The sequence below is a fragment of the Acanthaster planci genome, linkage group LG12 (genome assembly GCF_054643075.1).
Source record: "Acanthaster planci isolate LZ-2023a linkage group LG12, COTS_SCS, whole genome shotgun sequence".
Taxonomy (NCBI): Eukaryota; Metazoa; Echinodermata; class Asteroidea; order Valvatida; family Acanthasteridae; genus Acanthaster; species Acanthaster planci.
The window spans coordinates 15,706,279-15,719,973 of NC_141788.1; the positions used below are offsets into that span (position 1 = coordinate 15,706,279).

General features: G+C 46.4%; 1 protein-coding gene across 6 annotated transcripts in view; it reads left to right on the forward strand.

The window, feature by feature from the left end:
- Positions 1–13,695, forward strand: part of LOC110978509 (uncharacterized) — a 35,290-nt gene that overhangs the window by 10,625 nt on the left and 10,970 nt on the right. For all 6 annotated transcript variants that reach the window (XM_087143878.1, XM_087143879.1, XM_087143881.1 and 3 more), the window contains 13 exons: positions 726–3,178; positions 3,886–3,985; positions 5,267–5,419; positions 6,384–6,626; positions 6,909–6,962; positions 7,394–7,462; positions 7,677–7,841; positions 8,759–8,983; positions 10,657–10,739; positions 11,085–11,189; positions 11,441–11,591; positions 12,484–12,727; positions 13,235–13,505. In XM_087143878.1, the coding sequence (XP_087000004.1) occupies positions 726–3,178; positions 3,886–3,985; positions 5,267–5,419; positions 6,384–6,626; positions 6,909–6,962; positions 7,394–7,462; positions 7,677–7,841; positions 8,759–8,983; positions 10,657–10,739; positions 11,085–11,189; positions 11,441–11,591; positions 12,484–12,727; positions 13,235–13,505 (4,316 nt within the window). The remainder of the gene's footprint in view (positions 1–725; positions 3,179–3,885; positions 3,986–5,266; positions 5,420–6,383; positions 6,627–6,908; positions 6,963–7,393; positions 7,463–7,676; positions 7,842–8,758; positions 8,984–10,656; positions 10,740–11,084; positions 11,190–11,440; positions 11,592–12,483; positions 12,728–13,234; positions 13,506–13,695) is intronic.

A 13,695-nucleotide genomic window follows, 5' to 3' on the forward strand; every position in this document is an offset into this window, starting at 1 on the left:
TTCTGCTTACATGTACTTGCCAGTGTCAGCTGGCTGGTACAAGTCAGAAGTACAGTAGCAGCGGGTAATGCGAAGAACTATTTCCAAGGATGGATTTGTGCCAGGGAGATGTTGATTAATTTTGGATTTTTTGCCCTGCCCAAGTGTATAATAACACTGTATACTCGGTGTTTGTCCCCGAAGACTTGTGAAAAAACCACAAGTATACCCGGGTGGGACTCGAACCCATGACTTCTACTTACTAGTGCAGACGTCTTAATCGTTCGAGTATACTGAGTATACAGTGTTATAATACATGTCGGGCAGGGCAAAAATCCAAAACTAATTAACATATCCCAGCGCCAATCCGTCCTTGGAAATAGTTGTTCGCAGTACCCGCTGCTACATCTGACTCGAACCAGCCAGCTGACACCAGCAAGCTCGGTGGTCGAATGGTCTAGACGTCTGCACTAGTAAGCAGGAAGTCGTGGGTTCGAGTCCCACCCGATTACGCTTTGGGTTTTTTCCACAAGCCCTCGGAGGCAAACACTGAGTATACAGTGTTATAATACACGTTGGGCAGGACAACAATCCAAAATTAATTAGCATCTCTCTGGCACGAATCCATCCTTGGAAATAGAGATTGGGTGCGTAAGTCAAGTTGCTTTGATCTTTGTTTTATTTGGGCAGGACATTTTAATTTGCAGCTTACTGATGGAATATTTGAACTTCTTTCCTGTTTAAAGACTCAACCAGTGTGTTACAACCCGAGCCTGTTGCTGTCAACAAGTCGACGATATATCCCTACCAGACTCCTGATTCAACTCAGGTTGTCAACGGTGGCAGCTCCTACTCCACAAGCCAGGAGACCAGTGGGTATGGCTCTGTTGATAACAGAACGCAAAGCAGCAGTCAGACTACACCACAGCATGAGCCAAAGTCACGCAGCTTCCTGCTTGACCTCTCGGAGGCTGACTTTGCACCTGCGGCCCCTCAGACCTTATCTCTGAATTCCCTGGGGATCAAGTCGGAGCCGTACCAGCCAATGTCTGGCGACACGGTGCAAAGTTCTGCCAGCAGGCTGTCTGGTTTGGATGCAGTGAATTCGGGGCCGCCCACCCACACAAGTCGGACCGACTCCTCTGGGGAACTTTTCTCTCACATGAATAAGACAGCCACTGCTGCCCCTCTGTCAGAAAGCTCCACGCTGGTTGCAGGTGTTACTTCCTCAAGTACAACTCAAGTCACAGGATCGCTTGGGCTGTCAACCGCAGAGCCACATGTTGTGGGAAATTCTAATCAGGTTCGTTCCAGCTCGCCGTCTCATGGTTTCCCCAGTGCAACTTTAAATGTTGGAAATCCTGATTTAACTGGAGTTGGACCCACAGTGGTAAGCCAACCATTACACACTGGCACAGGACAGGTAACTCCTCTTGTGCCAGTCAACCCACTGAGCGTCAACCAGCTACCTGGGAAGGAAGAAGACAGCCAAAAAGAGCCAGGCAAAAGACCGGCACCTGACCTTCAGCAGGATTCCCGGCCTAGTCTGACAGAATCCAAGGATGTCCTAGAGGTCAAACCCCTCAGCAAAAATTTGACCCCCGCCCCACTACGTCCTGAACTGATGCACGAGTATGTCAAGCAAGGTGCAAGACCGAAGATCATCTCCAGCATCAAAACCCCAGAGAGTCCAGCAAAGGCTGCCAATGAAACAATGTCCCCTTCAAAACCCAGCAAAGGAGTCGTCCAGCCCAAGCCCCCTGTCGGATTCAGTAGCGTCAAGAATGTCAAGGTGACAGAGGCTGATCTAGAAGCACTGGAACAAGAAGTTGGCATCATGCCATTGAAGGAGAAAGGTAAACCTGTCGCCCAGCCAGTACACCAACCTCAACCCAATTCAACTCATCTGAGCATTGAGGACTTAAACACTCCGGGAGACCGTGTGAGTCCTGTGTCTAAACTACTCAATGAACAATACACGGAGTCGCTGCAACAGGAGCCCACCTTGCAACGGGGCAATGAACTGGCTGGCTTGGACCCCTTCTTCAGTAAGAATGTCTCAGCATCCAGACAGGACACCCTGGGTCCCACTGTCCACAGCACAAGTCTGCTGGACTCATCTCCTGTGCCCCAGTCGGGGGTCCCTCTCTTGAGCCCTTCCCTGACAGCAGTACCGGTGGAAGCCCCCTCCGTGCAAACTACCAGTTCAGCCAAAGACCCAGCTCTCCCCAATGACGTGCTCAGCAAGAATGCTAAGAACCTACTGCGAAATAATCAGGCATTTCCCAGTGGGCAGCCATACGGAAGTAGACAGACAAAGGACCCATCATCTGTAAACAACAGCAACTCGCAAATCCGGGTGCCCAATGTTGCAGTTAGCGGAGGGCAGGTGCCTAGTTCCTCGCCAGCCCCTCCCCAAGGAATACCTCCAGCAGTGTCTGCACCATCAGGAACACAAGGGGGTCAACCGCAACATCACTCTGACGTCAGTTCTTTGGACCCAATCTCCAAGAACAGTAACACTATGATCAGCCAACCAAGAGGCTTGGCTCATCCTGCAGGGTTTCCTGCTTCGCCAAGCACCAGGAGTTCCACGGATCAACGGCAGTCCCATGGAAGTGTGCCAGCCCCTCCCTTTATGCCAGCTGATCCACCGAGCTACCAAGATGTCCGGAATTCAATGGGCGGGGAGGGAGACCGAAGACCGGAGGGCCTACGTCAGGGGCTGACCCTGAACTTTGACCAACCAGGCCCACGAAAGTTGGCCCAGGCCCTGCCCCCAAGCCCCATCATCGAGGATGTCCAGGGAAGAGAGGATGCATTCCGAGTGCCCGAACAGGGCTCTGCTTCCGAGAGCCTGCATCTAAACCGGGCGGATGCCACCCAGCAGTCATTCCAAACTCCTCCCCAGACGCAGCAAACCCTGGTCGACGCCATTCCGCCAACCCTTGTCGCAGCTCCCAACGCTGTCGCCCAAAACAACCTGTTCGCCGATAACGACTCAGTCACCACATCCAACGAGACAGACTCTGAACAGGGGGATTTCAACCGGCGAGTGATCGACTACTCAGAGGGAGCCATGCAGCTGGGGGCAGTGGCCCCAGTCTGGGTGCCAGACTCAGAAGCTCTCAACTGTATGAACTGCCAACAGAAGTTCACCTTTCGGAAGAGGAGACATCACTGTAGAGCTTGCGGCAAAGTAAGTCGGAAAAAAATATCATTTCACTCTTCTACCAGTACAGGTATGTAAATGTAGAAGTCAAACCTCTGTCAAGTTGAAGTGGCAATGGAATGCTAATTCACCTACTTACAAAAAGAGTGCAAAATTCTTCATGAGTGATCCTCTCATTAAGTTGGACCCAATGTTGTACAGTACATGTGCAGGACTGTGGAGTTTGGGCATACTCATACAGTAGTTCGTTGTAAAGTTCTGCGAAGACATCAACTGTTCTCAATGTTGGGCACCTTTTGTGCTGAAGCCGCCCTGGTAGAGTTTCAGCATATCTCTCCTAAAAGCAAGCCAGAGTCATCTGAATGGCTGATTCTGCTTATTCTTTACTGAATTTAGAACACCTACATGTAGCCAAGACAAAGCCCACGTGCCCCATTGTCCACTATTACCTCAGCTTCGATAATGCTTGAAGGTAATGGTTGGAGGTTCCTTTGTATCAAGCGTGCCTTGTTAAAAGTGGAACTTACATTTCAAAAACAGAAATTGCCTACTTAAGCCCTGTCTGTTGGTTGTGGATCACGAGTGTCACCATCTGCACTGCTCAGTGGCATTTGTTTCTCATAATAGTGTACCATACAATTTTTAGTTCATTGCTGTTGAAAATACGGCAGTTTAAAGTGTGAAGTTTGGCGGACAGAAACAATGAACAGAGGGTGGATATGTTTCGGTTGCAGGTCTTCTGTGCCAAGTGCTGCTCTATGCGGCTGAAGTTGAAGTACATGGAGAGCAAGGAGGCTAGGGTGTGCATCAGCTGTCTTAACGTCATCCTCAGAGGTGAGACATCTCGCAGTCCATCACAGGACACAAATTCACAACAGAAAACCCTAACTCCTTAAGATTCTTTCACTGGATCCTCCAAGATTCTCCAATGTTCTGAAACTCAGGACACATCATTTTGTACCTAGCTCATGGCCAGAGGAGTGTCTGGGCATCAGTAAGCCATCCTCTCGGCCATTTTGGACACTTTATTTTGTTAAGCATTGTCTTTCAAAGAAAAACTGTGAGTCTGCTTCCTTAAATGGCAGCAAGGCAGACTCTGTGAAAATTTGGGGAAAAATGTAATACATATGTGGGAATAAAGACTATGCAGATGGACAGATACCATCTTTGTACTCAACAGCCTTTAGTCAAGGCGTGCATGGCACCCTGGATACTCGTACTCTGTTAACCAGAAAAAAGACCAGTGTGAGTGGCGAGGTCATGAGCGCTTTCACTGTCTTGTGGAGAAGGCTTATGTTTTTGTTTACATTTGCTCACCGATTTGGTAGAGAATTCTCATGCATAATGCGTGACTTGATGTGGATATTGACAAATAAAACTGCAGACTTACTTACTCACAATACACGCTCAATAAGAAGGTGCTGGGGAACGCTGATATCTTTGAGTTTTCATTGGAAACTGGGTCAACACTGCCCTGCGTGCACCGAATGATGATTGGGAATCTTGGGACAGGTTTGCGTGCAGGTGCTATATGTAGGCACTGAAACAAAAGGCGCAAAGTGGCGGCATTTGAACATGCTACAGCACTTTTAACTTGAATAAATGTAAATATTGATAAGCATCATGAGATGATAAAGGCACTTGGCTTCGCCACTTGTATTAGTCTTTTGTTGTGTGGAATGTACATGTAAGCATCCAAGGTGCCACGCGTGCCTTGAGTAAGGCCGTAGACTCTAGTGGATGGCTCCATATTATTGATAAAGTCATGTTGCCTTGTATTTGTTGTTCGAATGAAAAATATTTTTCAAAGTGTGGGCTGTTCATATAATTACAGCAAAAATAGTCGGGCTCTTTCCTATACCCAAGCGTTCAACAAATAAAGTGCATTTGGGGAGTATAATCCAATATCTCCAGAATAATGCCCATATGCAAATCCACACATATCCACCACCATAACTGTAAGAGTGGAAATGATAAAGCTAGGTAGGAGTGCAAAAGAAATAAAAGCCAGTAACTTGCTAAAATACGACAGTAAATGCACAGTAAGAAATTGCTGACATCAGCACCTTTACGAATTGCTGTACATTGACTGATGTGGTTTCCTATTGAATTCAGCTCAAGCTCTCCAGCGCACCCAGGCTGAGAACCAACCTGAGCCCACCCCACCCCCCGACCAGGACAACCTGAGTAACATTAGCAACACAAGTGAAGGCATGCCTGCCGGGAATGCTGGGAACAGATCCTCGCTACGCCGACCGAGCAATGACGGTAAAGGGGGCGGGGGGACAGTCCTTAGTCCGTGCCTTTGCGTGACAGAGTTTAAGACCAAATCAGGGACAAAGGCTGCTTTTAGGGAGCGTCTCGTAATTCAGAATGGTGGGAACATTTCAAGTGGAGTGTTTGTACTGGAATGCTTCCTCACCTCAGAGCATTCCTGCTTTCCATTGTGATGGCACACTAGCATTCCAGTGGGAATGACCCAGTAGTATGCAAATGTTCCCAACTTTTGAGATATGCCCGTACCACGCACATATGTTAGTGGGATGTGCTAGCAACTCGACACGTGCTGAAAGTCAGAAAGAGCGCGTCCAAACATTTTGTGCGTTTTGGCCTAATGGTCACCACATTTTGGTCTGGGTTGATGAGGATTGTACAGAAGGCAGTTTCTAGCAAGAATTCAGTCTGAAATTTATCGTGGGGCATGTCAGGTATGGAGAAACTTCAGTATGAGCCAAAAATTCTACCATGTGAAAAAGTATCACAGATTGCACAACATATTACATTTTTTCTGTAATGTAATCATTGTTCGCTCATACCTTTCAATCCTCCCTGAGCTGAAGTGCACCCTCACTGGTAAAGGAGTGACAGGCTTGTTGAAAGTTTTTGACCGAGCTCCTGCACTGGCCTCGCGCTCATGCTAAGACCATATGAATTGGTTGCGTGTACTCACTGTGGCCCACTCCAAATGCAAATAAGCCGGCGCGCTCACGCGATGAGTTTCCACCAAACGATAGCCATTGCCATGTAAAAACATGCCCGCTCCTGTTCCCACTTGGCATGGATGTAGAGAACTCTCAAAAAAATGGGCAGACCAGTTCTGATAAAGACCTCAATGTCAATGTCTAAATGTCTATGAATTTGTTCTGTACACGAAGCATTTATGATGATTACATCGCTTGCACCTGTCGTGAAACTACCTTTGAGGGCAAGCATGCTGTTGTTTCTGTCACAGGCTCTCGTCCTAGGGAGACACGCAAGGTCCGTTTCTCCGACGGCGTCAACCCGGGGGTGGAGCAGAACCCCCACGATGGCATGGGCGTCGGAGGCACAGTTCCGGCTGGAATAGATGTCGGCAACGTGCCGTGCACAGTGGAAGGCAGGCCCAGGGGGCTCGGGGACGTCACAGGATCTAGCCTCATCCCAGGGAATGAGGAAGGGTTACCGCCTGTCGTCGTTGCCGTGGAAACAGGAGGAGGTCAGAACTTGTCACACAAAATGCCAACAGAAACCCAGTCGGAATCCTCTGAACACTTCCACATTTAATGCCCTGAAAAAAATGCCCATCAGAAATTTTTTTTTCTTTGGACTCACAATACCTGCCACATTGCAAGGGGGGTTGAGCTGCTGCACTGTCCAAGACATGTCGTCAAAACAATAGCAGTGCTCTGATAGGAGAAGACTGTGTCAGGTGTGTACCTCTTGTGTTGAAGATGAAATCCATGAAAGGTGTCTGCATTTCCTTTTCTTGGCCTTTCAGAATACCATGTAAGGCAGAATCTGGTAGAAGAGGAGCTTATTCAAGAAATGAAAAGTGAGTATATTCTTCAACTTCAGTCACAATCACGGTACCATGTAGTGTGATGAGTTTTAGGAAAACTTCAGATGCCAGTGAAGCGGTTTTGATAATAACAGGCAAATGAGTCCTCAATTTAACAATACAACATGTAAAAACATGTAAACATAATCCAGCTATCTATGCACGGGCATTGCTTACAAGTTAAAACTTCAGCTACACCTTGACTCACCTCTGGCCGATGTCCAGAACTTCTGTTCCTCCATTTGTTGCGTGCTCACACACAGTCAGGGAGACCTTCCTTTGAACTCTAATTCAGCCCCTGTGTATGGCCTGTTGTGGTAGCAAATAGTTCTCATTTAAAAACACGCCCTCTTTTGTTGCCGCTCGAAGCGGATACCATTGAAAAGTTGTTACTTTTCTTATACGTTTTCTTATACCTCTTCCAGATCCTAGTGCACCCCCTGTGGCCTTTGCTTTAAATAGAAACCTGATCGTCAGAATCAAGATCTTGGATTGTAAGTATTGATTTGTGCTATTGTCTGTTTCATTGCCTTTCATCCTTTTGAAGCCTGAGACACAAAAAAAGACAAAAAAGGCACCAAAACACCCTTTAATTAGCATGAATACATATTGAAAATAACTTTGATTAGGAGCTAAAGGTGGATTTTTGAGAGTTGTTTCGAAAGAAAAAAATGAAGTGCATGTGTCTTGACCTTTATTGCCTGATAGTAAATTGCTGCGTGAACAGGACGTGCTGGTGTTTCTCCACCAAGGGCATGGCCACGGTGGGCCAGGATGAGATTGTCATTGTCCTGGAGTGCCTCACCGATGAGAAGACCGTCCCCAAGGACATCTTCCGCCACCTTCAGTCGCTGTACGAGCAAGCGTCCAGAGGTAAGTCACCCCTCAAGCCTCCCAGAGTAGCAGCAGTCTGCCAGCAGGTTTTGGGAGGATGCTGGAGGCTTGAGGAAGGTAGAGCCCAGCCATTTGTATTTCATAATGAGCCAGTTTGGTAGTTCAGAAAGCCAAGGTCTTTCAGGAACAAAGCACCCACGTGAGTCACCATATGGCTGCGCTGATAGGACAGACTATTGCACTCGCATGTAGCTTTTCCCGAATAGTCTCGTGCTGGGCATGCGCTGTTGGAATACCAAACTGGTTCATTGGGCTTGGTGGTCGTTGAAATGTAAAAGACAATGAATGTGCCACTGGCTGTTTGGAAATTTTGGTTAATTTTTTTATCCAGTCCAAAGAACCAACTTTGTAGAGTTACTAGTGTAGCTTCCTGCTTATCAAAAAGAGGTTACCAACTTATACCCAGCAAGAAATGAGACTGAGGGGTACCCCCCCAACATGTCCAGTCGCTATACACACTCTAGACTATTGTTACCTAACACATCCCCTAAAATAATAATAATAACAATATCAAAGCATTTTATAAGGTGCACAGTGTCTCGCAGTGTCTGTAATTCAAAGGCACCAGTAAAAGTAATGCAGTCAGGAAAATGGTTTTGATTTGACACAGTTGCATACTAAGAACAGAGGTGAAAAGTCATGAACTCGCATATATTGAAGAGAAAGCAAAATTTAAATAGTTCCAGTAGTTTTTGTCCGTAAATCGGTGCATTACTGAGGGTTTCTTCCCGGGACAACATCCAGTTTTGCTCATGAATATGGAAATATTCTGCATAAAAACTAAGGAGACACCAATGTACCCTTCAAAATGGAAAAAAAAACTGAGGAGATAAGATGAATAGCAAAAAGTGCATTTTCGAGGATTTTGGTTGAAAAATGCTATTTTTTTATGTCAGGTGTGACAGTCTCCCACATGGGGCACAGTCTCTTCAGCCAGAGTTTCCTGGGCGGTCGGGAGCACGGCGGCTTCCTCTACCTCAGGCCCTCCTTCCAGTGTCTCAGCAAGCTGCTGCTGCCGGAGCCCCCTTACCTCTTCGCCGTCCTCCTGCAGAAGTGGGAGACGCCCTGGGCAAAAGTCTTCCCCCTGCGGCTCCTGCTCAGACTGGGGGCCGAATTTAGATGTGAGTGTATGAAGAAAAAAAAATACCAGTGTAATGTTATTTATCAGAAGTGTTGTACCCCAACCCATGGGGGTCACGGGTGGGGAGGGGCAAAGAGGGACACTTACCCCCTACCCCCTCCCGGAAAAAAATTAAAAGCAGAGGGGGCAGAAATGAGTGAAAGAAATACAAAAAAAAAGGATGAAAGGGGATGATAATCACTAATTTGTTTATAAAAAATACCTCAAAACTGACTTTCTTCCACCATTACTGATTTGTCTACCGCTGTTAAGCACTTCCCACTCCTGGAAAAAATCCTGGCCACGCCCATTCCCCAATCCCTCATTCCATACCCCCCATCCCCATCCACCAGCAATATTCCAAAGATGTGTGTTCTTGGTTTCAAAGTACCAGAGAACAACCCTGTCAAGATGCAGTACTTGTTCTGTGTCTCTTCCATCTCTATGTCGCCCCCTCCCATTTCCCCCCTCCCATTTCCCCCCTCCACTCCTATTCCTGCCTCTGGGGTATCACACGTTCTCAAACTTTAAGCAAGGCAACTGTGGGAGATAAACATGAATTGCGATAGACTTCCATCATCAAATGTTTCTCCTGTTGCAGTATTATTGACAAATTGTTTGGGTGTTTTATTAACCACTCGCTGCCGTGTGGTTTGAAAAATGCAGTGCACACATGCAGGCGATTTTCAAGATTTTCAGTTTTCAAAATTCTTCAAAAATTCACCATTTCATTGAATGGACGTTTACACCCACACGAATGACTGTCTTGTGGCCACTTTAGTCTGACAGACAAAATCTATTGACACCCGAGTACATCAGCCAGGCCTGCAGCCTTGTAAAAAGGGCTGAGAAAAAAACTCTTTTGTTCCCGAAACTGGCACAATGCACGACTGGCGTCTTTTCAATAGGGGTCAGATTAGTGTGCAGCGGTATTGTATCGCTCAGCGCTGGAGCGCTTTTGTCCCCAGTGGTAATCCGCTTGTGCTGAATACCACAAATAGTGGTATAATCTTTCAAAACATTTCCTCCGGTATTGACAACCGAAAAAATGTTGGCAATTCCCAACAGCTGAGTACTTTTGTGCCGAGTATGGTCTTTTGTTACAAAGCCCAGTTCTTTTATCCAGTTTAGGGCTCCCCGGCTTCATGTATAAAGCCTAGGTGCTCGAAAATGTGTCCCCTGGCAGCAGGAGGTTAAACATGAGCTCATGTCTTTCAAGACGTACTTTGCATTGGGGAGATGTTAAACTGAATTTCAGGTTTTGCCCTGACACAGAAGTATATTCATAAACACTGTATACTCAGTACTTGTTTGTGAGCTTATGGAAAATTCACAAGCTGGATCCGATGGGACTCAAAATCACAACCTCCTGCTTATACCAGTGCAGACGTCTTTACCACTTGACCACCTAGCTGGCTGGTGTCAGCTTGCCGGTCCGACTCAGATGAAGCAGTGGGTACCGTGAACCCTTTCAAGATGCACTTTGCCTCAGGGAGATAATTGCATTTAATAACAGGTGTCCTTATTGTCCTTATTGCTAGTAGATATATGCAAACCATAATTGCCTCTACTAGAGATTTTGGTGTATACGTACCTTCAGTCAACAGAGCCCGATTCACAAACAATTTTTTCCCACTCTGATACTAATATGTAACCCTTTTCATTTCTCAACAGACTATCCTTGTCCGTTGATGAGCGTGCGTTTCCGTAAGCCTGTCTTTGGTGAGATAGGACACACCATCATGAACCTTCTTGCTGTAAGTTTACCTCCTCCACAAATGCCAACTATGCAGGTCACTGGTCCATGGATTAACCCTCAAAAATCTTTCCACTGTCAGAAATGCGTAGTTCTTTAAAAGTTTTTTGGAACAGAGTAGTGAACTGTAGAACACACAGCGTATAACTTGTCAAGAGTAAGTTGAGAAAATCATTAAAAGTTGAGAAAATAATGTCAAGTCTATAGTCGCACTTTGATGGAAAGATCTCATTAGATTGGTGTGAGTAAACTTCTGAGAAAAGCTCTCAGGCAGACACTCCGTGTCTGGATCGGAACTCTCTCTGTCCGTCTTCAGGAAGAGTCTTTTCTCTCTCTCTCTCTGCAGGATTTCAAGAACTACCAGTACAAACTACCGGTCATCCCTGGCATAGTCATTCACATGCAAGAGAGGGAGACATTGATCCAGATACCACGGAACAGGTACAATGAGGTACGTTGACATCTGTCGCTCGGTAGCTCGTGATTCTTGTATAATAGGTGTACTTATCCTGTCATCAAATGGACCGCTTAGGGAGACTGACGATGTGCTTTACGTATTAGTTGTAAAGAGAAACAAAGAAATTGACGAGCAAGCTTTGAACCTGTGAGCAGTGACTGGAAAAGCATCCATGTCTGGGTTCTACAGGTTTGTGGCAAGTTCATCGGTGATGAGTTTTTTTTCTTGGTATCTGATTTCCACAGGTCATGAAGGTGGTGAACAACTCCAACGAACACGTGATGGCCATCGCTGCCAACTTCAGCACCGAGGCCGACTCCCACCTGGTGTGCATCCAGAACGACGAAGGCACCTACCAGACCCAGGCGATCAGCATACAGAACAAGCCCCGGAAGGGTGGGTACCAGACCAGTCGTCCTGTGGCTTGGGCTTTCTGTTTCAAACTCGCAGCTCGGGTGGTCATGTTCGCGTATTTAGTACTCCCATGTTGAGCCACTCTGAGATGAAGCTCGGTGACGAGGCTGAGGTCTGGCTCAGTTTTGGATGGAAATACAACTGAAAAGTTAACCCATTGTGAACTTGCGCAAAGTTCAAGACGCTACCTGTTTTTGTCAGGAAAAAGACAGAGGGTATACTTAGTTATAGGCTGTATGTTATTGATTTCAGTGGATTCAGGAAGACTTATTGCCAAAATACCCGCAGGGGTTAAGTTTAACAATCTGTTTTATTTGAAATCCCCCAAAACTGAGAGAGGAATTCATTGGAATTGGTTCTCATGTAGATGGAAGCTAACGAAATTACTTTTATATTATGTATTTACACCCATGGCGTGATCGGCTGATGTTCTTGTTATTATTATTAAACGTTTATAAAACCAAGGACTCCTCAAAAACGTCCTTGGCGTTGTGGCTCATAATCCTGAATGAAATCTGTAGAGAGGAGAAGGGAGAAGCAGTAACAGTTTTAGAGCTGGGAGGAAAACCCAGAAAAAAAGTTCTGAGTGAAAACCTCAAGGAATCAGGCAGGGACTGAGAACTGAGTCCACATTTTGGACTGTGCCAGGAATCGAACCTGGGTCACAGAGGTGAATGACGAGGAAACAACCAGTATTCCAACCTATGTTATGTTAGTTTGTACCATCCTTTCCACTGTCATCAGTTTTCATAACACTTTGTATCATCTAGTCGCCCCCCCAAACACACACAAGCTTTTAACACTTTTTGAATACATGACATCTTTCTGATCTGTTCTCTTAATTTTCTTTTTTCTCCTCCTCTGCCAACCCCAGTCACCGGGGCCAGTTTCGTGGTCTTCAACGGCGCCCTGAAGACCACCTCGGGCCTGACGGCCAAGTCCAGTATCGTGGAGGATGGCCTGATGATCCAGATCCTCCCCGAGACCATGGCCGCCCTCCGCCAGGCCCTGCGGGACATGCTGGACCTACCCATTCCCTGCGGTGCCACGCAGGCCGAGCGACCCGACGAAACGGTCACGGTCAAGTGGGTGGACGATGACAAGACTGTCAACGTGGGGTGGGTGACAAATCAGTTTTTCCCACCCCTTGCTTTCTTACACCTTCCATATTTATTTTGAAACCTTAAATGCCAACAGGAAATTGAAAGAGAAGCACATGACTTCCTAGGCCTGCTCTTTGACCCAAAAAAATTTTGTAAAAATGTTGAAAATTCTGGAAAAGAAATGAGTTTAGGTAAAGTCTATGAAAGCATTTTGGAAATCAATACAGCAGAAACATTCCATGCTAATGGAATCCTTATTTTTAAACATAGCATATTTTACATTTCTAAAAAATTCAGTCAAGGGTAAGAAAAGTAGAGCAATATGGAAATTGGTAATGCTTTGTGATGAAATCTCAGGAAAATATTTTTGTGCAAAAGGGGCTAATTGAGTTTTTGAAGAAGGGTGTGGGTTTTCCTAGGGGATAAGACCTCTTGCAGATTTGTAGATGGGCATATTTTTGTTTACAGAGCACTGCTATGGTTCAGACTTTTTAATCCGTATAAATTTACTCTTGGCTGCAGTGTTTTGAGCCCCATTGATGGCCGCTCCCTGGAGGGCGTGGACAGCATCCGCATCCACCACGGCAACGACTTCCGGGGCGGCCGCTCCAACCTCTCTCTCCGCTGGACCGAGGTGTTCTTCCTAGAGAACGAGGAGTCGCCAGTGGACCAGAGCCGCTTGGCCGAGATGTTGTCATCGGCGTTCTGCGCCGCCATGACAGGCCAGCTAGACCAGCTACGGGATGCCAGCATGGTCAAACTGGCGCTGCGGGTGACTGTGGACTCTGACAGCGTAAGATTTTGAGCGATTTTAGTTCCATTATCATGGGATGCAACAAGTTGGTTTTATGAAGTAGACACCAGAATAACACTCGTGGAACAGACATTTTCCATCTCTGTAGACGTTGTAATGTACACACCATTCATTCTGGCCCTGTGACAGGATTTTAGTGATTTTGACTTATCCACCTGCTTGTAAATCT